The sequence below is a fragment of the Chaetodon trifascialis genome, chromosome 16 (genome assembly GCF_039877785.1).
Source record: "Chaetodon trifascialis isolate fChaTrf1 chromosome 16, fChaTrf1.hap1, whole genome shotgun sequence".
NCBI lineage: Eukaryota > Metazoa > Chordata > Actinopteri > Chaetodontiformes > Chaetodontidae > Chaetodon > Chaetodon trifascialis.
The window spans coordinates 2,709,640-2,734,104 of record NC_092071.1 but is presented as its reverse complement, the minus strand read 5'-3'; the positions used below and the strand labels follow the sequence as shown (position 1 = coordinate 2,734,104).

The window sequence follows — 24,465 nt, the reverse complement described above, 5'->3', positions numbered from 1 at the left end:
AATATTTCATTTCAGAGGAAACTGTGGTAGATTAAAGTTGAACCCAGAAGACAGTCAGAAAGCTGTGATGGATGGTTGCAGCAGATAGTTTGGATAGTAATTTAAGCATTCATGTTTGTTTCTCTTCAAAGAGAGTTTGTTTAAAACCTGCCTGATGGTTCGATGGCTTGCTTTTCTTTTTCAATGAACGTGGGGAGTACAAGATTATAATTAGCATCAGTAATGACGGCCCTGACTCCGAACTTCTGTCTGACATAAAGCAAAACCTGTCGGTCTCAGTAAGTGTCTGCTGCTGCTGCTGCTGAGGTCCACCTCTCCGAAGTGAAAGAGCTCCTTGACGTAAAGAGCGTATAAATGCATCAGCCGAGACGGGTTCGGAAGTCCTTATAAAGGAAGCGGCACGAGTTATGACTGCTGGGCAGTGATTTACCGATGCTTCACTGGTCATTTATGGGGACAGAGAAAAGTAACGGTTGGTGAGAGTTTTGATCACCATGAAAGATCACAGTTTCAGCCTGTCAGGAGAAAGAATAGTGGCCTGATGGATGCGTCTGATGATGGCGAAAGAGGGGGAAAAGATATAAGTCGCCGATCCATCATTTTAAATGAGCAATGGATCATTTGTAGTCTGTTGAAGGGTGTGAATAATTATACATCAATTTACCAGCAGACGTAACTTGCCACACTGACTCATAGCAATTGTAAATAAATAAATTAATAAATGAAAAAGGTGTTCATCCATCAACAACTCTGTTATGGATTGCTCTAGAACAACATGCTGGAGCTGCTCTGGAGATGAAGATTACTCAGTGATCTGCGAATACAAATGTGGGTCTTCCATCAGACTCCCTCCTCTGCAGGATCGTCACCTTGTCAGATGCCAGTTAAGCACGATTCAAAGATCATCGAGACTGAGAGCCTGCAGCCCCGCTAGCGGCCCTGTGAGGCTACCGTAAATGCTAAGTTCAGAATGCTGACATGCTCACAATGGAGGCAGCTAGCATCCTGATGCTCAGCAGGTGTAACGCTAACCATGGTCACCATCTTAGTTTAGCATGATAGCATGCTAACATTAACACAGAGTACAGCTAACGCTTCGGCTGCACTGAAAATGGATCGCACACGGACCATTCGCTGCATGTCTGTAACTTTTCGGCTACATTGGAAAAAGAAGACGGTGAGCTTTCGTTTTGGGGCTGTGGAGGAAAACGTCTTGGGTTTTGTGAATGGAAAATGTGTGAGCTAACACCTGCAGACTGCAGGAGACTATGGATAAAGTTATTAAGCAACCACCAGCCGGTAGAGGCAAAATAAAGGCTGACAGGGTGATGAAGACCATAAAGCTTTATACACTTCCTGTTTACCAGCAGTTTGAAAAAACACTTAATGTGTAAAAGGTCAGCGTACACCTCACATAGCATATATAAACAGACTGTTTTATGTGTCTAGCATGAATGGATCTCCATGGATCTCCATGTGCGTGCTGGTGTGGCCAGTTTCATTGATTATAGATTAAACGTACTGTTCTGTATACAGCTCATGTTTTATCGTATTATGTGAACCTCACGGAAAGATCAGAGGAGACTGACTCCGCCGTCCGTGGAGCCTTGCAGCTAACATGGCTAATAAAAATAAGGACAATTTCAGTGCATTTACAGGTGCACATCTTTCCTCATTTCCTCAGCCATAAATCAAACTTCCCAGCGGGGCATCACTTCATTACGTTTAAGGCAAATGATCACGGGTCACTGAGAGCAAATTGAAACTTCAGCTGCCTCCTGCACCTGCAGGTGTGACTGGAAAAGCCTCCTGTTAAAACACATATTAGATCTCTGAACATGAATGATTGATGGCTTACAAAAATCAAATTGCAAAGAAGTTACAGATTCCCAGCTCACAGAGCGTCAAATTATTGTCCGATTGTGTGAAAATGAACAGTGTGTAGCTCAACAATGGTCCTCTTACTGAATTTTCAGTCCGTCAGAGGATTTGAATCAGGCTTTGAGTCTTAGGAGAAGGACTCAAATAGTCCACCAGCTCATGAATATGAATAAAGAAGAGGAGCAGCTTTTGTCCACTTAGGGGAATATTCCAGACAGTCATTTGATTTTGGATGGATGGTTGTGGATTATGGCATGAATTAAGTATTTCTAATTTAAACTCGTCTGTTTGATTGAACACACAAAAGAGGAAATATGTGCGTTTTAAAGGTTAAACCATAAAGATAGCAGATCTTAATTATTCTGTAAAGGGTATGTGTGTCCTGTGATTACACGGCAAAATGATGACTTTCTAAGAATTCACAAACCTGCTGGGAGCTGGGAGGTTTAATCCAGAGGATTACTGAACAATGGCTGCTTCTCAAAGTGAAAAGACGGGCTCGGACAGAACTCGCTGTGAATCACAGATTCTGTCATTAACGTCTGCAAACATCGACCGCTGATCCAGAGACGGACGGCAGAATACAAACAGATTTGAATCTAATCTACAGAATCTTTAACCTCACAGGAAAATGGCCGTTCAGTATTTGCTTTACGGTGTATGAAGAGTGCAGCGATGTAATCCCCATTGAAATGACTTCACGGTAAGGCTTAAATGAAGTGCGCAGAAATCACTCAAACATACATGATGGAGGTTTGTTGAGTTAATATGGAGAACAGGAAGTTCCACCCTCAGCATATATGGATAATATGCTATGATCAGATTCTTCAAATATGAGTTATGTAATGTGTGAAACGCCTCATGAGTTCAGCAAATGATCAAATGCAACGTCCGATTTCTCTTGATATACATGCAGCAGTGTCTCTGTGCACGATGTGGCTCTCACAGGCCTGCAGCTGAAAATACATTAATGAGCATGATGTGACAGTAAAGTCCCAAAGTCGGAGGACATTTGTCTCGTGTCGTTACCCCTCTGTCTGTCTCGCCATACTTTGATCTGTCTAATAAAGCTGAACATGTCCCTCAAGAAGGGAGTATTTGATTGCAGCGACCGTCAGGGACGCGAGGCAGACGGTTCTGCGAGGCTCTGTTACCGTCGGGGGAACCCTTGCCTTTCAGGGGGTGCACAGGTTTATTTTGCAGCTGTTGCACCCACTTACTTTGCATGTGGGAAGCTGTGTAATTGCCTGAAAGTTTACAGGCCGGTAAAAGTTGAAAGCGAGGGGTCATGTTTTCATTTTTTCACTGCGTTTCAAGAGGTATTACATTTGTATTTCATCAGTTCATCCTCCTGGAAGAGAAGCACTTTGTGTTTTGTGCAAACAAGCATAAAGAGGCAGGATGCATCTCGGTGCTCGTCAATGTTAATTACACTGATGGAAAGTATAATGAAAAATGCCCATCATTTCTGCGAGATGAAGGCTCGAGCTTGTAGAAGTCAAAGCGTAACCAGACTAAATTGATCTGTCACTTAAGTCCACGAAAAATGGATCACAGTTCAATTTGCCGAAGCTCTCCTCCTCCTCTGAATGGTAAATTGTGTTTTGCCGGGAGGTTTCTTTATTCATGTCGTACACAGGTACCGTCTGGTGTTGTTAGCTGATTCTGTCTGTCACATGCTTCACATGTGAGCCGTTTTAGCAAACTACAGAGCAGGCAGAACAAGCATGGGCGAAACCACGACGGTGAACAGCAGATGGAATTCCCTGTAGAGCAGAAAATCAATTATGCATGTCGTATTATACAGCTGTGCTCTACATTTACAATTTGTACGTCCAAAAATGCCAGAAAACACTAACGCACAAGGAGCCGTGTGTGTGTTTCTTAAAAACAAAGCTGCGTCTTCACACCTCGATGGTCCCAGCAGGATGAAACCAGTTCAGAAGAGTTGAGGTGTGCAGGGTTCATATAACGTCACTCTGTTTAAGATTTCCCACCAATCAGACACAGGACATCATTTTTAGGGCAAACCGTCTCAATTAGTGTAGCGAAGTTCTCTTTCTGCTGCTCAACTCTGTGATTTAGATGTACTTTAATATAAAATCTCACAGAGGGCAACTTTGAACCTGCAGGAGTTTCTTCCGGTGTGATGAAGCATAATGAAAGCTCTCTTTGATAACTGAAGGCTTAAACTGCCGTCTGCAGATCCCTGACATCGACGGAGAACCAGGACAGAACTTTCAGTGCAGAGAAAAGCTATTTGTGATCTCCTCTCAAGGTCTGCTAGAGCCGAGTTCACTTCAAGCTGATACGTGTAATTTCCTGTGGATATGTGAGGACGCTCCGCCGCCTGAAAGGTGACTTTTTCGCTCAGGTGCTGCAGCAGACAGTGTAAAGTACCCGTGAAATCCACAGCTTGCATGAATAACTCCTCCACTCATATCCTGTTGCACCAAAAGTGTGATTTATTGAATGCAAGGTTTCAGATGAGTGTAGCAGGGAGGAGATGATGCAGTGCGATGCAGGCAATATGCACCAGCACGAGCGAGCGAGCGGCCGCACGTGCTCGCCGTCAATCTGCCGCATCGTCTTCTGTTAGCGTCGCGACTTCCGCTGAAAGCCACCAACAGGAACGGTGGCAGCTGGAGGAGCTGCTCGTTGAAGAACATGCAAAGTGGAACTGCTTTCGTGCTTCACTTCACCTCCGCCGCCTGCAGCACCGGTGACAGATTGAGCCGGGAGCCGAGCTGGAGGCGTCTCCGCGGCTCCGGCTGACCTCTCCTCGCCAAACACAGAACGCAGACATGGAACACATTCATCATTGATCACTCGCTGCACTCATGAATCAATATTCATTCCGCATTGTTATATTTTTTGAAGTGCAGAAAGCGTTTTCAAAGGAAAAGAGACTCTTTCATCAGCGGCGTCCTTGTCCAGTTTGGATTTTAAATAAAGATCCGAGCTGTCAGTGAAATTGGGCAGATGAATGTGATATTATGGATTTTGTCTTGAAGGATTAAATTTTTTCTCTTTTGAAAAAGTAAATAACAAAAGAAGGATCCAATAAAGAAAAAGAAGAATAATGATAAAATGAAATAAACAATAAACAACACAACAAACACAACAAATTAAGTATTAAACAGTCAAAAAGTCTTTATTCCTGCCTCTCCAACACTCATACATGTGTGCAAGTAGACAAGTTATCAGCAATTGTGCAGATTCTTTGTACAACCCAAACATATCACAGTGTCAGCAGAGTAAAACTTCCCTCATCACTAAACCTCCTGCAAACTTTTTCTTGATCTGAGTCGTTTGCGCTTCGCTTCAGTTCCACATTCAGAACTTTCCGCTCCTCCAGCCGCAGACTGAAGAACATGTACTCTTCACAGCTGCCTGAGTTTCTTTACATTCAACTTCCCTCTCAGTTTTTAAACCCCCTCCCTCTCTGTCAAAGAACAGATTTTGTAGATGAGCTGGAAGAAAAATATTTCTTTGTACTTATATGCACAGTGAAAAAAGTGAAAGATCCACAAACTTCACAGCATTCAACCTTAAAAACATGAGAGACGAGAACCGACGTGTTCTTCTGCAGCAGCTCTTCAGACAGAAGCAGGTATCTCAATCTGTGGACAACGCAGCAAATAACCAATCCAGGAAAGAAATGAAATGCATTGATACGTGTTTGAAAATGGTGTGACCTTTCAGTGATGTGTTGTTAAAGATAAACTTCATTGATCCACGACGGGGAATCTGTCAGTTTTGATGATGCCTTTAATTTTTAATCTTGCAGCAATATTGGTTTGAAATCTTACATTTGTCTACCTGCAAAACTGTTCCCATCAGCCTCATCTGAACTTTGCATTTAGGGCTAATTAGCTAATATTAGCATGCTAAGATGCTAACAAGGATTATGCAGGTTTGATAAGACACCATTTATCCACCAACAGGCCAGAATCCAGTCCTCCATGCAGCCTTCACAGTCATGATCTCTCGCTTTTCATCCAGTTACTACTGATGTTACCACAGTCAATAAGACTCACTGCAGGCAACACGTCCCAGAACGTTTTGCCTCAGACATCGCCGGAAGCGTCGGAAGTCAGCGACTGTGGTAAAAGAAAATGAGGCAATCTGCGGGACAAGGGCAAAAACAAATTGCAGCACTTCATCAGTAAATACATCCCGGAATACATCATAAACATCACAAATTGATAAGAGTCAGGGAGAAAATCTCTCTCCTGGGTTTTCATTTTTAATGTGACAAGAGCTCGTTTGAAGCTTTAATTTCCATCTGCGGCTGCCAGCAGTTCTCTCCCCGAGTATCCTCCCAACAACTGAAGACGGCATCAGTGCAAATAGAATAAATGATCATCTGTGACCTCTGCTGTTTATTATCTGAATATTTTTTAGTCCTTGTGATACAGATCCAGACCCTCCCCACGAGGAGCCTGTCGCTGACCAATCTCTTCTTATTCAAAGCTTTAAATCTGTCAGTTTCAACCAGCTTGAAAACTTTCAGCATCATCAGTCACATCCTCCAACTGAACTATTTTCAGCTTCAGACTGCGAAAATTAATTTGTAGTTAGATGAAAACTCGCCTTCAGCAGAAGTGATTTCATTTGCACATAAAAAAGAAGAGAACTGCGCACATGAGACCGTCCTCTGCTGGCCTGAAACACGTTCACATTTTAGAGAATTAACACGTCACTAAATGATGCTTCAAATCCTACATGTGACCAATGAATCGGATTTTATTGAAGTGACATTATAAAGTTCCTTGAATTAGGAGGGAGTTCTGGCATCAATCACGGCCACATCAGTTCCTGTCATTTCCCTTAAAGGCACATCTCTCTCCATCATGGCGTGAAAAGAGCGAAGTTTCAAGTCCGACCACACCCTGAATCCTCTTCTGCATCGCTGCAGCGAAGCGGGAACGTCCCCCAGTGAAGCGTCAGCAAAAATAAGATATTACAAACTGCTGCTATCGGAAAACTTCACTTCTCGTCCGGCATGTGCGGAGTCACAGCAGTACATCATGTTAGGAATGTGCTGCCGGGAGCAAACGACGTCCCTTTTTAACATCGACGTGCTCTAATAGCAGCGACGGCTCAGGCTCAGGCAGTAAGACTGATGCGCGTCCATAAATCACATTATCACAGTCAGAGGAAATCATGGCGGGAGCAGTCACAGCAGCTGAATGTAGAGGACATTATGCAGGACTGATGTGCCGATCATCGGAGTAATCGCAGTTTCAGAGTGCAGTTTTCCAAAACTACAGCGCTAACGACTAAGTTTGCTTTTGACCTTCCTCCAATAGCGTCCTCTTCGGCCTCTTTGCCTCCGCCGTGACACTGAGAATACCGAGCTAGCTTCCCCTCAAAGCTACCTGAAAACCCATATTTGTTGGTGTCGTAGTGCTGCGAAGAGATCGTACCCGCTCAAGAAGATGCATGAAGGAACAAATCATGAATCATTCTGTGCACTCAAAGTATTTTTCCTCCACGGTCAAGCTTCTTTTTATACTAACTGTATGTTAGTGTTGATGGGAACTCCTTGTAGACGTTATGTCTATAAATATCCCCGAGTACATTCACGTCACAACATGTGCTTGAGTGCTTATTGATCTCAAATAAAATGTGTGTTTTGTTTGTATTTTCTAGAATTGCGCCTGAATGAATTTACGTCATTTTTAAAGCTTCTATTTGTTCAATTCAAGCAACAAAAATAGCACTTTGGAGCCAAACGTGCGCTGCAGCTCCCGGTCTGCAGTGTCAAACTCATTTTCCTTAAACATCCCTGAAATTGGATACGTGACAGCTCAGGAACAAACGTCTCAACAGTCTGAAACGTTTCCAGCGTGGCTCATAACCCCGAACGAGATTAGTCTCTACGATTCCATTTTTTGTTTTAGACAATCGATGTGCGACGCGGCGTATCTTTGGATTGTGTTTTGACATTTGTACATAGTCATTGATATTGATTTTAATGGTATTAGATTTTCTTTTTAGTCACTTTAATTGGCCTGTGAAAATATCAGCCACAGCGGAACAGAACGTGAAACAGCAGAAAATCAATTGTAAGCAAACAGTTTTCACCGGCGGGGTTGCACTCGGGCTGCCCCCACCAGGATTTATGTCTCCACATTATTTTTACACAGAAACTGACTTGTTTTTGCTCGGGAGACATCTGTCACCTCTCTGTTACTATTTATAAAGCGACTTAGGGTCTTCATCTGTATGATCGCCTTTTAGACTGAATTCAATCAAGCTAATGCAGATGTTTTTTAATGTCACAGAAGAGGCTCCTGAGCGATCCTCATGCACTGAGCTGTCCTCACCGACACTTTCAAAGTTTACTTGTGCATCCGTTTGTTGTAAGGCCTGAGGGTTTGCATGTGTGTGATTGCATGTGCACGTATTCGTGTGGTGCCCAGTGAACCGTGACTCTCCTTTCTGGCACATTAATTCATCACACCAAACAATATGCATGTGGAAGTGGAACCTGACTGCAGAAGTTTGTGGCTGCGTGAAAGTTTTGTCCTCCTATTTTTAGCCCTGAAGCTTTAACCAGTATGGATGATTGCTTTGTCACATTTTCAACAATACTTTGATATTAATGCAGCGTACAGACAGCGGTGCAGTGCACGCAGCGTGCTGTGCAGGAACGTATACAGCTAAATATCAAGGGCAGGGAAGTCGAGGTGCTGGAGGGGAAACATTGCACACAGCTGCAGAAAAACAATTGCTGGAGGATTAGCGAGGAGCATTATATTATTCTCATAGGTGTGCAGTGCAGAGTTTGACAACAATCCTCAGGCTGTAATATCATCCAGATCAGCAAGGATAAGATCCGGTCAAAAGCTGGAGAAAGCCAGTAAGGAAGCCTTGAGTTTTTAACATTTCATTAGAGCTCAGGTCAAGAATTCCAGGCGTCATTACGTAGATAGAGAACTGGATTGAGCCTCTGAGGCAAACTGCAGCAGCACAAAACACACGTAACTTACACTGAGGTAAGAAAAGCACTGGTTTCAAAATATGTACTCATGTGCATAAAAAATACTGGACTAAGTGCACAAACAGAAAAATGACGTGGCAAGAAAGAAATAGTGATTTCTTTTTGCTAAACTCAGTAAAAGCAGCCACACATAGACCCTCACCAGTCTGTAGGATCATTCTTGACCTTTGAAATAATAGTTTGACAAAGAACCTATCGCTGATAAACGACGTGAGATGCTCTCAAAAGCTCCGGAAAAAGACTGTAAGTTAACTTCAAAGTCTTTTTTCATATTTAGCAGAATATTTGATCAACTACAGCCTTAATAAATGGCCGCGGCTGCATGAAAAACTCCAATGAACGAACATGATGTGCTCCACAAACGAGTGTTACTTCATCCCTTCTGCTGCTGTAACTGCATTCATCCATTCATTCATCACAGAGCGCAGCAGAAATCATAATGCAACAAGACCAAGTGAATAAAAGCAGACACCTGCAGACGCATCTGTTCCTGCAGGTGATCGAGCCTCCACGTGACAAATTACATTTCAGCAAATTACATGACAAATTATGTGGCACTTAGAGTCAGTTTCAGTCACAGCAAAGCTCTGCAGAGAGCGTAAAGAGCTGCAAAAGGCTTCAGGTGCACGAACGCATGACTGAGTTTCACCGCTCGTTCTTCCCTGTTTCAATGTAAATTTTAAATTCCAGCTCTGTTTGGAGGCAGAGCTCGTGTGGAGGCGATGCAGCTGGTTTGCAGTCTCAAGGTTTCAGCTGATGATGACTGGAGAAGCTTGTCAGAGCACCGAACCCTTCACCGCTCGAGCGTCGCACGCTTTATTTGACGGCGGCGTTATAAAACGCTTGAGACGGAGGTGGACAAGATTTCCCCGTCTGACTCTGAAGACAAGGCCGCTGCTTCTTCGCTCAATGGCTCTTTACTTTGTTCAAGTCCCTCATGACCTCTGGTTGCAATTGCAAAGTGAAATGATGATCTTTTAAAAGTGCTCACAGCGCCGGGTGGAGAGGCCTGTCAAAAGCCTGCGATGACTCGCAGCGGCGAGGCCGGCTTCAAATGGTTCTGGTATTTCATGTGGTGACACTTAGATGGGCGCAAGTGTTTCTGCTAACCGTCACTTTGAAAGCGTGCTTCGAATCGCGCCTCCTCGTCTGATTGCTGATGGATTCTGTCTCGAGTGTTTTTTTTGTTTGTTTGTTTGTTTGTTTGTTTTTTCCCTGTGATAGACAGAGAGGCGTTGACACATGGATCCAACACACTGGAACAAACAACAGCACAAAGCACTTTAATCTAAAATTGGCTTGTCATGGGCTTTATGAGCTTCAGAAAGACAATAAAGCCGTCGTCTATTCTGGAGTTCAACGATGGCCCTCTGTCATGTGGAGAAACAATAAAAGCCAATCTTTTCTCGGCAGGTGGAGTCTCCGCTGGCGGTGGACGCGGTGTTGGGAGAGTCCGCCTTCTCGGTCACAGACGACAAGGTTTCCATCACGGAGATGCGTGTTCACGCCGTTTCAGGCCTGACCCTGTCGCTGCAGCCCAGCCCCGGCAACAGCCACACCATGGTGGCCAAGGCGACCGGCATCCAGACGCTGACGGCGCCCAAACAGGTACAGCATGACGCATCACCAACGCACAAGAGAGCTGAGGGATATTCACGAGCTGCTCCCTGTTAGCGCTGTTGGTGCATTAGCCTCTGTGCTCCTTTGCCTCCTGTGTGCGAGTGTGTGCTTGTATTTGTCACGATGTGGGAACACTGGTTTGCTCTCACAGCCATATTTCAGGCATTCACCTCAATTTATTGACAAAAAGCAGAGTTGGAGTTGGGGTTCAGTATGTAGTGCTCATGGTCGAGGTTAATGTAAGTCAAGGCAAAGTTGCAAATAGTGTGTGTGCATGCATGCGTGTGTGTGTGTGTGTTCCCCAATCAGATATCGACTTGAAATTCACACGCTGAAAGCAAATGTGAGGCTCTGCCGTGTCTGAGGCTGCGTGGAATATTTACATTGAGTGTTAGTCTGCAAAACACACGACGGTGTCACACAAACATGCAGCAGGCGCCACAGCCCGTGCTACATATTCAGAAGGCTAACGGTAAAGTCTGCAGAGGTCGACCCGAGGTAAATAATAACCTGACGCTGGAACCCAGCTGCCTCGTTTCCCTGAAACATTCACCCTCTGTGTCGTCAGCCGCTGCACGCGTTTCCTCAGTATACGTCATTTCTTGAAATTTTGGTGTTTTTTTTCTTCACTTTTTTGCACATCAGCAGGTGGAAATCTCACTCAACTGCATCTGAATCATATTTTAGCCATCACAGCAGGTTCTGCTACGTGCTTGCAATCTAGAACCTCACCACTAGATGTCACTAGATCCCACACACTGGCCCTTTAAACACAGTGAGTGTGTGCGTAGCGTCCTCACGCCGCTCTCTGCCTCTGGAGTGGTGAAACTAAGTTTATTTGCAAATCTCTTTAGTGGCTCTGTATCAACAAGCGGGCGCTGGTGTCACATCTGAGTAATAAAATTATTTCAGAGCTAAATCTTTTAAGCTCCAGCCAGCATTGTTAGCAAGGACGCCAGATGAAGGCGGCTGCAGTGAACTAATAAGTATCCTTGGTGCTGTTCTATCACAGCCTGTATTAGCCAAGCCTGGCGAAACACTTCTGATTCGTCCAAATGCATTTCCCAAAATGGATTTTATTGCTGAAGTGAGAAGTGAGAAGACGCCTTGGTGGGAAAAAAAGCAGTGTGCTCTTTCTTCGTCGCTGTCTTCTTCACACAGGACTGAGGATCTCTGCGAGGAATTAATTGGCAGCCTTGCTTCACCTAGAGGGAAGTGTGTATACGTGTGTGTCGGGATTCTTTTCCTGCTTCGCCCTTTCATCGGCCCGCCGGTTGCTAAAAATGCAACGACAACCCCATCAAGCATCAGCGAGAGAGAAGCGAGCATTAAATTCCAATTTTTCTTGCTTTCCGCTTCTTGGCCACCTTGAAATTTAATTATTGTAATGTATTGTCCTAAGTGCTCTCCAAGGCCGGGCCATAAAAGGCAGCCAATTCCTCTGCCGGCAAAGCTCTCAGAGGAGCACTGGAGCTATTTCAAGCCATTTGATTCTGTTTCACAGGAAAACTTTCTGAATGTCCTCTATTACTCTAGAAATGAATGAACACATAAACTATGGACGGGGAGAGCTGGACAATCAAGGTCTCTTTGCATCATTCTGTTTTCCACTCGACAAAGTTCAGAGCTGAAAGACTTCAGTGCTTGAAGGTTCATCATAAACCACCTCTGTTTGTGTGACTTACTCACTCTTACTGCTTAAATGAGCAACTTAATAAGGTGTTTATGACTCTGGATGGTGTCATTACTCAGAATAACATTTCTAGGGGAATATTTCTTTGTGCATATTTTATAATCCAAGCTGTTTATGTTCAATTTACCAATAACCAAGTAATTCCAAATATATATATATGACGCCGTAAAGCACAAATCAGAAAGAGTGGGAAAACCAAAGATGGGAAATTTCATCCTAATGCAAATTACTTTATGGAATTGCACAGATTACATTAATTCTAGAAACTGTGCGTCAATGGTTTGGCAAGCCAGAAGCATAAAATAATGTGGACATAGTGCAGACGTCCGTTTGGAAAGAGCTTGATTTATAAAATCAGGAGGTCCCTGAACGCAGAGTGGGAGCTGCTGCAGCCGGTCAGCGGAGAGAAGAAGTCACAGAGGACATTAAAAATGCACAAGCTGAGGCGCTAGCTGTTAAAATACATAATGACAAGCAAAGCATTACTTATTTACATTAATCATTACAGTAATCAGCAGGGGGAGGTGTGTAGAAACAGCTGCTCAGGGTTGACTGTCCCTTCCCTCCCCTCTGTCTGTGGATCAGTACAATGGGCTGGAAATGGAATCAGGGCTGAATGTTCTATTTACAACCAGGAAACATCTTCTAATGATCCCCTGGGTCTCAATTACTAAACAAAATCATCTCCTCCTCAAACATAACCTTCCCTGTGTTGGATCCACGCGTTGCCTTTCATTCCTACATCAGCCTTTCAGGTGCATGAAAACAGACACGCCACATTCAACGTATGATTTAAATCATCCATATCAAAGGCCGTCTTCAGTCTGTCACGCTGAGGTGATGGAGGTTTGTCTCGTCATGGAGTATCGTCACAGCACAGCAGTCTTCTGCAAACCAGACCAGGATTTCTGTCCTGAGACGACTCGGCAAGTGGGGATAGGGGAAGTGGAGAGCGATAGGAAGTACAAAGAGCATGAGCTGCTGCCGCTGCTGCTGCTGCTGCTGCTGCTGCTGCTGCTGCTGCTGCTGCTGCTGCTGCATGCGTCTTATCTGTGCTGCGTCGTAGCCTTCAGCGCGACGCGCTCGCTCCTGCCTCCTCTTCCTCCTTGGTGCTTGAAAGTGGCCCGCTGGTGTGCACATCAAGAGGCACGCCGTCTGTGCGTGGCGAGGCTTGCACTGAGCACAGGGCGCCGCACATGTTCACAAAAGCTCTGGAGATTTAGGGATTGGAGCAAGTCCAGAACTTCAAAGGCTCAGCTGGGAACAGATTTTCAAATCGCGGTCAATGCCATGAGAGAATGGGATCTGGACCATTTAAATAGTCATTGGAGCGATGTGAACAAGGCAGAGTCACAGCTTTTCACTCTCGGTCGGCTTTGATATTAACGCAATATGTCGCAGAAATTATGAAACATACGTCTCTTTTGTTTGAGGCTGGAATGGTGTTGTTAGCCGTTAGCAGCTTCCTTCAGTCACTTTCTTGCCCAACATTTCTCATATAAGGCCTTAAAGTCTGAGGGTAAAGCTGTGCTGCACCTCTGAAACTCTGAGGCTCTGCAACGTCTTCAATCATTTACCAAAAATAGTCCAACTGACTAATAATAATCAACCTGCTGGTGAGAAATGTCAAACTTTCCTTTCTCTCTGATGGACAAAAGGTTTCAGATTCTCAGCTTTCGACATACATACAGCTTTTCTGTTTCCTCTGGCACAATTAATTATTCTGTTAGTGATCAGTTACAAACTGTTTTTCACCTCCACGTTGATGCATAGTTGGCCCTCGTCCACCTCGACCCACCCGCAGACAGACACATTGATTATTGTGCTCTTGGACCTGCACTGTCTGCCATCAAGTTTTGGCAGAGATTTGGGATTTTTTGAATAACTTGTAAAACTTCTTCTCATGAGCTAGTGGTTAGAAAACACTGGAGAAGCTTATTTTCTCGTTGTGTTGTTAGTCTTGTGTGACTGGTGATTAGATCAATAAGTGTGAATTTCTGTTTGATTCTCACTAATATTGAAACACCTGCAGCGCTAACCCTAACGCCATCATGATCATTGAAGTCAGTGCGTGTTCGTCATGTTGTTCAAACCTTCTTATTTTCTGCTTGAAGTTATTTTGTAGTCTGAATTGTACTTCTCTCTCTTTGCCTGACAGGAGGCCAGTTTGTCCATCTGGATGCTTTTCAGTGACAACACAGCCGCCACGCTGACTTACTTTGATCCCAAAGACTACAACCTCAATGCCTCCGCGCTGGATGACAAAGTCGTGTCGGTATCCCAGGAGCCTCAGCAGCGCTGGCCTGTGGTGGTGGCAGAAGGCGAGGGATCTGGCGAGATGGTGCGTGTGGAGATGACCATCTGTGAGGCCTGCCAGAAGACCAAACGCAAAAGCGTCATCGCATCTGCTGCTGTGTACGTCAAGGTCCGCTTCGGCCCGGAGGAAGACTCTGAGGAAGAGGCGACCACGGAGGGAGAGATCGAGCTGGCGCCCGTCACCAGGCGCCCGATCATTGATCCGAACATCAGCGGAAGAATTTATGAGACGTCTAATGAGCAGCCTGCCAGCGTTCCCATTGATTACACCAATTTCCCCACCATTAGCAACCAGGAGCGACCAACCGAGAGCGACGAAGAGGAGGAAGACGACTTTGTGCACTCACCTCGGAACATGACCGACCTTGAAATCGGCATGTACGCTCTGCTGGGAGTCTTCTGTCTGGCCATCTTAGTCTTTCTCATCAACTGCATCGTCTTTGTGCTTAAATACCGCCACAAGCGGATCCCGCCGGAGGGTCAGGCCAACATGGACCATTCCCACCACTGGGTGTTCCTGGGAAACGGACAGCCGCTCAGGGCCCAGTGCGATCTGTCGCCGCAGCAGGTGGAAAGTCCCAGCAACCCCTTGGAGGGGGTACAGACTTGCTGCCACGGGGACCACCACAGCAGTGGCAGTTCCCAGACTAGCGTTCAGAGCCAGGTACACGGGCGGGGCGACGGCAGCTCCGGGGGCTCTACGAAGGAGAACGGCGAGGAGGCCAGTTCACCCACCTCCAAGCGCAAGAGAGTCAAGTTTACCACCTTCACCACCCTCCCCACAGAGGAGCTGCCCTACAACTCCATCCCCATAGCAGATGAAGAGGACATTCAGTGGGTTTGCCAGGATATGGGCTTTCAAGACCCAGAGGAACTGCATGACTACATGCGCAGAATAAAAGAAATAGCCTGAGATGAGAGGTGCAGCGTGAAGCACCCTCTCAGCTTTCTAAAGAAATGTTCCTTTCTATTTTTCTCTTTTTCACCTAAGTGAAAGATGATTTTTCACAGACTGAAAGGCCAACTGTTGTTTTGGTTAGGGTGTGTTCCATTTAGTTTGCACAGTGCTGTAATCTCATACACGCTCACACAGAGGAGAATGCGAGGAAGCCAAAGACTCGACCAGAGGATCTCAATCACTGGAGAAATCTGTAAATCTTGGCTATAGGAAACATGTTTCACCGGGAAGCTGAGCCACGGCCAGACGTGAGAGCCGCTCCGGCTCTGTTCCTTTCAGGATCTGACTCTGGAGAAAGCCTGACGTGGACAGGAACGTGGAAGAGGTTGGGTACTGGCTGTGTTTTTGCTGGCTCGGCGGGACTCTGTACTGTACCTACTCCAAACAAAGAGGCCTTTGATGAACAAAAAACTGTCAAAGACTCTCGCGAAAGCTACGTTAAAAAGTCATTTTGTTTTTGCCAAAGTAGGAAAAGCTTTCTTTTCATGGCGAAACTTTCTTCATTGTTGTTCTTGGTGCAGCACACTCATGATTTGTACTCATGTTCATTCCGTACATTTTTCTACATTTCATAGGTAGTCAAACGCAGTGCCCTCCTACTAGTCGTCCTGGCCCTGAGCGAATCTAATGCCTTATAAAAACGGTCACAGTTCACTTCTTATATCAGCGCGGACACCCTGTTTTCTCACTACGGCTAGAGACGCTGTGGTACGACGTACGACACGACAGCTGATCTCGAGCATGAGGTATAAATAGAGACGAGCTTGTGTATTGTGAGGATCTCGAACATTCTTTGCATGGAAGGGGATCTTGAGGCACAATCAGCAACTTTTTCCAAATTTGTAAATGTTTGTATTGTAATTATATAACCATTCATACACATTACTAAAGTAAATATGTTATCATGCATTACACGCATGCCATGTCAGGCCTACGTACGAGCAGACATTCCTCTCTAGTGTGTGTAAATACCGTAATCGAGCCAGAGTCGCCTCTCGCGCGAACGTTCAACAAGTTACTCCGAGCTAGATGAGCGGGACGCCGGTTAAAATTTTATAGTGTTGTGGTGAGTAGAAGGTTCCCGTCGGTAGCGTCGTGACAGAACTGTAGCTTTTTAACCAAGTGGTATCACATTTGACTGTTGAACGTGGGGATTTGCTATGCATCGCAACTGCAACACATCCAACTACCCTTTGATGATTTATTTCCCTTCCTCAAGTTCGGCCGGCCTCCAGCCTCTGGGAGAGTAAATATCTTATAGCGTACGAGTGGAAAGCGTTCGCGCTGAACACAAGATCCTCTAACTCTGCGGGAAGTGTCATCCGCCCGAAAAGAAGGCTGCTGAATTATTGATTTTGCACCATCGTTGAAATCGTGGCATATCCCATGTCGTCATGTTGTTGTTTTCTTTAATCCATCCCAGTGAGCTCACATCAGCTGAATGGACGGCCGGTGGCTCTTCCTGGTGGAAACCAGCTGGGTGCGGTGGGCGTGGTTGAGCGGAAGCATCTCGGGATGCTGATTGGCTTCGCTGATTGATCAGAGTGATTGAAAGCGGCGCCGGCGGCGGGAGACGTGTGCAGGTTTCGTTGTGCAGAAAGCGTTAATTGCTGTGTTGAGCTTCTACAGGTTTGCTGACATGGATTTTAAACTATACTAAAGCAGAAAAATGAAAGATCTGGCAGGTTTAGAAAGAGCATAAAATATCTCAAGTGGGATTTCATCCAAAACATTGCGCAGCAGCCAGACGAGTAGGAAGTGAGAGCGTGATGACAGCAGAGCTAATAGTATTTTTAATTGCAGTTGCCCTATTAGCGTAGTGTACGCTTTTTAGTGGATGAGTGGAGATGACTTCTGAAGGTTGATGTTATTTCAGCTCTGATCTCACATAAAACAAGTTCTTTTCAGGACTAATGAAGCAACCATGAGAAGAAAATCCTCAGTTTCCGCGTCACTTTCCTTTAACTCTGTTCTGCATCTAAGGGCTTGGATTTTTCTTTTATGTTAACTGATTTTAGCGATTCCTGTGAGAAAACTAATGTTCCCTCTGTAGTGATAATGAACGTAAGCTCAAATCTGTCACTCAAATCTACATTTTGTTGCTGCTTCTCAGCCCCTACAGCCTTATTTAAGAGCCAATCCAGAGTCGTTGTCCGTGACGCAGCGCTGTTGCACAAAAAAAACAGCGCTGCATGGGAAATTGAATTCAAGACATATTTTACATTTGCTTTGAAAATTTGTCTCCTGAGCTCCTTAAAACAAGAGTTAAATGTGACCTGAAGGTGGAAATGGTTTTATTACAGCAACCTTGTAAATACTGGAGCAAAACAGGCTTTCATTTTTCACTGATCTGTTCGTTGCCACGAGATTATTTTCCATCAGTAAACCACGTCTTTCAATATTCTCCATGTATATAAACCTGCATTGATATATTCATAAATCCTGGATTGGGACTCAAGGATTTGGTTTACTGCATGCCCTCTCTTTGTTTAATGTGGTTGACATGAATAATGACCTGATTCCAGTGTTTAATAATATTCGATCTGTGCTAACATCTGAGGAGATGAAGCTTTATTTTTATTTCTTTTGACAGTCCAAGCCCGTCCGTCAGCCACAGCATCAACATGATTTGCCATGAAATGAAGAGAAGCAGCAGCCAGCTGGACGAGCTTCAGTTTTATCTTGAAATGACGGTTTCTCAGGATGAATGTAGGATTCTTACCTAAACCTGGCTGTTTAGTGTTCATGTGATCAGCCCAGTACAACAGATTAAGTATCTAATAGCAGCTTTACACTCTGGTTTCATCGGCTTTTTCAGTTTTTCCCTTTGATTTCCTCACGCGGTGTGTAAATATGTTGCCCGTCACATGATAACGTCTTCTTTTCACACCCCCCTCCTCTGTCTTTTTGTAATGCTGCTTGAGTGACAGTGTGCATATTGCTCATTTTGTTTCTCCTTCAAGCTGCTAATAGAAACTTGGTCTTCTTACAACATGTAATTGAACATCGTGGATTGTACCTTTCTGCGCCCCCCCCCCACCCCCACCCCCATGGAAATCTGTGCAGGATGTGCACGGCTCAGTGGGCTGTGCCAGGCAACCAACACACTCACGATAATATGTTAATGTACAGAGCACTGTTAAATTTCCTGTATTCTCTTGAAAGCAAACCCTTGTATTTTCCTGTTATATGTAAAGTACTAAAGAAAATGCAATACACAAACGACACGGCGTCATCTTTACTTCACCTTCCAGCGATGAAGACCAAACCGGGAATGTGTTTTGTTCGTCAGCGAGGATTTTATTAGAAATTCAGCCTCAGTAGCTTCATCCTGTGTCTGGAGGCGCGCTCTGTCCTTGAAGGAGTTCGGCTTATTGGACACTTTAAATCTAACAGCAGGTGGTGAAATGAATGCTTTTTATTCATTTTGTGAAAAGATTTCTGCAATTTATGACGTTGATAACACTTTATATGAAGATACACATATTTAGCATTAGCTGGTCGCTCATTAGCATGTTTATTAGTAGCATATTGGCTCTTTATTAGCCATTATGAAGCCATTAACTTAGAGCTTTCCATCAATAACCCCTTAAATTATGTTTTATTGCTTATTAATAGTAAGAAAGGAAGTTGTCGTACATGAATTATGATCTTAATAACCCTAACCCTCAGAATAAGGCATTAATAAGCTTCATAATGGCTAATAAATAGCCAATATGATGCTAATATGTATGCTAATAAGCATCTAGCTAATATGTGGTGTTATATGTCATTTTAACTTCCACTCATCCAAACACAAAACCTGTTTTACCAGAAGTCAAGACAAGCGAGCAGCTTGATTACAAAAGGCCATTTTATTTTTTTGAGTTTGAGCTCGACAGTAAGGCGCTCACATCTGACACCCTCGCCCGTGCCCGTGTCCCTGCCAGGCTCCATCAGATCCCGGCTTTAGTTCTGGCCGTGTTTGAAGTTCATGAATCACCGCTGCTCGCCCCCCTGCTGTGCCGAGTCTGAAGGCCTTCCCATCGTATTCACCGGCTATTCCCACAGCAGCGTGAAGATCCTGCAGAGAGAAGGTGAATAAACCTACTGTACCGCACGTCTACTCATCCAGCAGCACAAAATCCATACTTGGAGCTGTTTACTCGGAGTCTGGAGTGTTTACTCCTTTCGTTGGCTTCATTTGGACAGCTGAGATCAAAGCCTTTTGAACTCAGGTAAGGCACACAGGTCGTTAGGAGGGAGTAAGTGGGTTTATGAGGCTGAGGAGACAGATGCTGACATCTGATCGCTGGTGGCAAAGTCTTATGTAATAAACTGGAAAATACTGCAGTCTTCGCACTCATATCTGAAAAACAATAATTATCTTTATGGCAGAAATCTGGATTGTTACCAATCAGCTGCCTCTTCTGTTGGTCGGATTTCAGGCAGGCGTGGTTAAAAGTTAATGAGACGTAGAGGATGTCCACATATCAGCTCAATACCTTTAACAGTGAGGAGTTATTGTCTGGACAACAGTCATTTATATTAGATATTGATCAGGCTTACGCAGCACAAACCTTCAGTGTGATAGTGATAACAGAAATATGAAATGCTCGCACTCACATTCAGGTTTATTAAAATACTTTTCTCTCTATCAATATAATAAAAATTCTGGAACTGACTCATGCAAAACTGATAAAAGACACTTAAAATGAATAAAAACAGCATCAGTTTGATTGATATTCCCTCAACAATGGATCTTTAACACATCTTCACACAGAAACTACAGCCCAGCCTGAAGGAGCTGCAGAGTCATATCCATTTGTATGTATGAGGGTACGTGTCGAGGGTCTGCGCTGCCCGAGCGGCGTCCTCAGCGCTGCAGCTCCTGTCAGGAGGCGCTGTAAACTTCCTCCATACAGTCCAGCTCCGTGTTAAACTGCTGCTTTTACTTTTGATCTCTTGTCTTGGTGATAAAAACATTAAAAGAAAAATCAAAGTATCTCACACACCCTCCAGTTCCCCAGAACGTGGATTTATGGCTCCATGGACATTGTTGGAAGCTCTGAATAGCAGCAACTGGGAGTCGGTTACATTTTCATTTGCAAAACACTAAAATGTTGTGAATTTTATTGTTTTAGCTGCTTTATCGATAAACTGGACAAAGGATTAACATTGGTCAGTTGATGCATTCGTGATATATTTAGCACTGGTTTCTGCACAGATACACATTCCTGCTGCTTGAAAAAGCAATTTCAGAGACTTTAATGGCATGAACTTCAGAGTAATAAACATCTTCAGCAGTGAGGACAAAGGTCTGTGATGTCCGGTTCAGCCTCTACGATCACAGGGTGCGTAAAGTTTGTCAAAATGCCCCCTTATTGAAAAATATACAGTGCATGCATTCATGCCATTTTATTGTTTCACACTCCTCCATCTGCTCCACTTAATTACACATTCGACACTCAGAGAGCAGAAGCGCACCTATGGTAATAACAGGACTGCTCAGGTTTAACATATTATTTCTCTGATGCTGCATGTCGGTGGCATTTCAGCACTGGAATAGATTCAGCTCGCTGGTAATTTGTTTCAATGTGGAGTGCAGGGGTGACTCAGATTTAATCAATCTGCAGGCCCTCGGTGAGCATACCAGATATTTATGCCTCATCTACCCTGTAATAAAGGGTCACTTCTGCAGTGGGGCTCCTCTAAACCAGTATTCACATCAAACCACTTATGAGGAGCCCCACTGCTGGAGAAGACCAGTCTGTTTGAAGACAAAGGACATGGCTGCAGTTCCTCAGTGCCTGGGCTCAAGGCGAGGCCACATTATGTTCACAAAGGCGACTCAGTGCTTCACATAATGCATTAAAACATTCAAATGCATTTATTTAAAGGTGTCCAGTTCAGCTTCGGAAAGTTTCTTCCAGCTCTCTGGTGCACAGTAAGTAAATTCTGCTTCTCCATGTTTAGTCTGAGCAGTGTGCAGCCCGACGACCTGAGAGGCTGAGAGGGTTCATGTGGTCGAAGGCGGTCAGAGATGCATCTTGGTTCTGCGCCAGCGAGAAGTTTATAGACAAGCAGCAGTGATTTAAAGTCTATTCTCTGGCACTGGGACGGCAGTGTGATGTGTTTGGTTTCCTCGCTCGTTGTTAGGACTTGATTGAACTGAAATTGAGAGGAAAGAGCATTTACAATAATCACTGCTGTGAATGGATTTCAGTTTATATCTCATACATTGTTAACATGAAATACTAAAACCCATCCTGAGGCGCTGACGGTGATGTAGCTTCCATTTCTGGTCGCATTTTTATGTTTTGCAATGTTTTTATTTCCTTCCTGCGGATAACAGGCCACTCATGAAGACTGTGATCTCATGTCAAGATATTTCCAGAGCAGCCACAATGAAGCCTGACAGCAGAAATATCTCTAACTATATAAAACATCCACAGTAAATGTCAGGTTTCGGTGTCAGTCCCTCCGAATCAAAGAGAGAGGCTCCTTTCTAGACTTACCATTTTCACGGGCGTTCAGCAATCATACAGGGAGAAATCCATCATAGGAGAGATAACAGCCTTGCACTGACAGCTGCCTCCATAGACCAGAATGCAATGCTAAGACAAGACATGTTGCGTTTTAGGTAAGGGCCACAACTCTTTATGTGACTGATAAAGCTCCTGCTCTCGCTGCGCCGTGCATGTTCCTCCTCATATGTACGAGTTGCAGCTCCTTCTTTGGGGAATGACGTAACAGAAAAAGGAGAAAGTTGAGGGAAAGTTTATATGTCAGAAAAGTACTTTTCAACACTTCTTTAACCTCCTGAGTGCGACGAATGATCAGTGTTGGTCATTAATGATGATTGACTGTGTTTCTGTGCCTTCACTCCAATACAGTAAACAGGGTGTGGATGTTTCTCGTTGGTTTCTACTGAAGACATAAAGCAAATCTTGTCCTCAAACAGCTGAACACTGTTGTTTTTCACAAGTGTAACTCAAAGAAAGGTAAACAATGCATTTCTTGGGCACTGTTGTCTTCTGGATTTATGCACATTTGCATGAAAACAAAGGAACACAGACAACACATGTTGCTATGATTGGCTCATTTTGTTTTTTGCATGATTAAACAATCAGCAGCCATACCTGTAATAATTAAGCGTAATCATCTGGTCTTTATGATCCACAGACCTCGCTGTGAGCTGCTTTTATCGGAGCAGGTTCTTGCAGGCTGGCTGACTGAAATGGCAGCTGGGACAATTCATGCAGTCAGTGGGTGATTTGAGGATCGGGGGGATGTTAGCGAAATGACCAAAACGCATCCCTCTTGTTCAGCTGCCATCCCCGCCTCATATCAGACAGTGCAGGATGAGAGGCGCTGTTTAGTTGAACATGTTCGTCTTGTCTGCTGGACTCATTGATCCTTTATCTGACCCGAGCGTGGCTCTGAAGTATCAGCAGCCTAACTGTGCAGTGTATTGATAAATCCATAGTGCTGTCAGTGGGGCTGAAGTAGCAGATGGATTTGTAATTGTGCCTTTTTTCCTCAGTCCTGCCTTCTGTCAGCTTCCTCTTGGATCTATAATAAACTCACTGCTGCCTGCAGCGTTCCTATGATATTCCTCTAATATTTCTGTGATCAACCAGACCGAGCCGGTAACACTATTACCTGTGTAACACAACATTTTTGAGACATGACAACGAGTATGGCTTTTACCATAGGGTTAAGGTAAGTGCTAAGTTGAATAAGGCTTGAAAATGAACAAATAGCTGACTTATTCTGAATCATGGTTGTGATATTAAAGGGTCAGCAGCTTTTACAGCCGCCTTTTTTTTAAAAAAAAACCTGATGTATATTCACTGATGTTTCCCTGTTTTCAGCAGCACTGAGTAACTTCAGGCTGTAGCTACAGTGAACGCAGCAAGAATGCTATTTTGCTGCTAACAGTTAGCAGAGGGCGCTAACTTATAAGAAAGAAAGTAAGTTGCTGGAAACCAGTAAAATTAGTTTATAGGAGTACATTTGCATGCAGCACTCATCCTCACAGTCCCAAATCCTCTTTACTGAACGTCACAGTCCTGTGGTCTACGTAGCCCGCTTCAGCTAGCTAACATCTAACCTGCAGCTAACAGAAATAAGGGTCTTTTTAGGAGGGCTTATTTGAAGATGGCGTCACAGAAACTGTTGCACCAGGAAACCGCCCTCCTCGTACCCCTTCAGTGCACACACCTGAAGTTTAAGTTAAGACATGGGGCAGCCCACTGCAAGATTGCTATCAGGAAGTAGTTTAGGAATCCACTTCCTGTTTCCTGTTTTTTCAATGGAAAGGAAGCAGAAGATGTTTGTGAGTGTCCTCATTTTAGCTTTTAACTTTTGGGCACGTAGCTGGTTCAGCTGCCACGGATCCCACAAACTGTCCCACAAAGGAAAATTCAGGTGAGGACCACATTTGTGTTAGCGTTTGGTAAGCATAGCCTCCACAACAGACCAAAGAAGTCAACCTGCTCATGCCGTGTATCATAAAATCTGTGGGCTATAACCTTTTCAATTTCAAGAGAAAGGATTTAGAGAGCTTTTGAGGATGACTTTGGAGGAGTTTTTGTCGATCCTGGATAAAGTAAAACCCCGACTACATGAAGTCAGCTCTAGCTGGTAGTGAGAGGCTTTATCATCAAGTAATTTTTAAACCTTTTGGGCCAAATATAGGTGATGTGGAAGGAATCCTCAATAGAATACAATTAGATCCTTTGTGCAGCTTTGACACAGTGATGCTGCACTTTGGGAAAAAATCAATTTGTGTTTTGGGGAAATGCTCAAACACAGAGAGGGGCTGCCAATAAAGAGGCAGCATCAAAACAAGCCGCATTCACTGACACGCGTTGACATCTCTTAGCCAGGTCGATGTGCTGTGCCAGCGGCCTTTCTATCCAAACCAACATTATTCACTGCTTTAAATGCTGTGTAATCAGTAGCTGCTATGGAGCATTTGGCGAGCGCTCACCAAAGCAA

At 44.3% G+C, this 24,465-nt stretch overlaps 1 protein-coding gene across 2 annotated transcripts in view; it reads left to right on the top strand.

Moving 5' to 3' along the window:
* The window catches only part of tmem132e (transmembrane protein 132E), a 309,085-nt gene extending 290,381 nt beyond the window's left edge, over positions 1-18,704 (top strand). For both annotated transcript variants that reach the window (XM_070982219.1, XM_070982217.1), the window contains exons 8-9: positions 10,307-10,501; positions 14,365-18,704. In XM_070982219.1, coding sequence (XP_070838320.1) covers positions 10,307-10,501; positions 14,365-15,435 — 1,266 coding nt within the window. In that variant the 3' untranslated portion in view covers positions 15,436-18,704. The remainder of the gene's footprint in view (positions 1-10,306; positions 10,502-14,364) is intronic.
* The last annotated feature ends 5,761 nt before the right edge of the window (positions 18,705-24,465 follow it).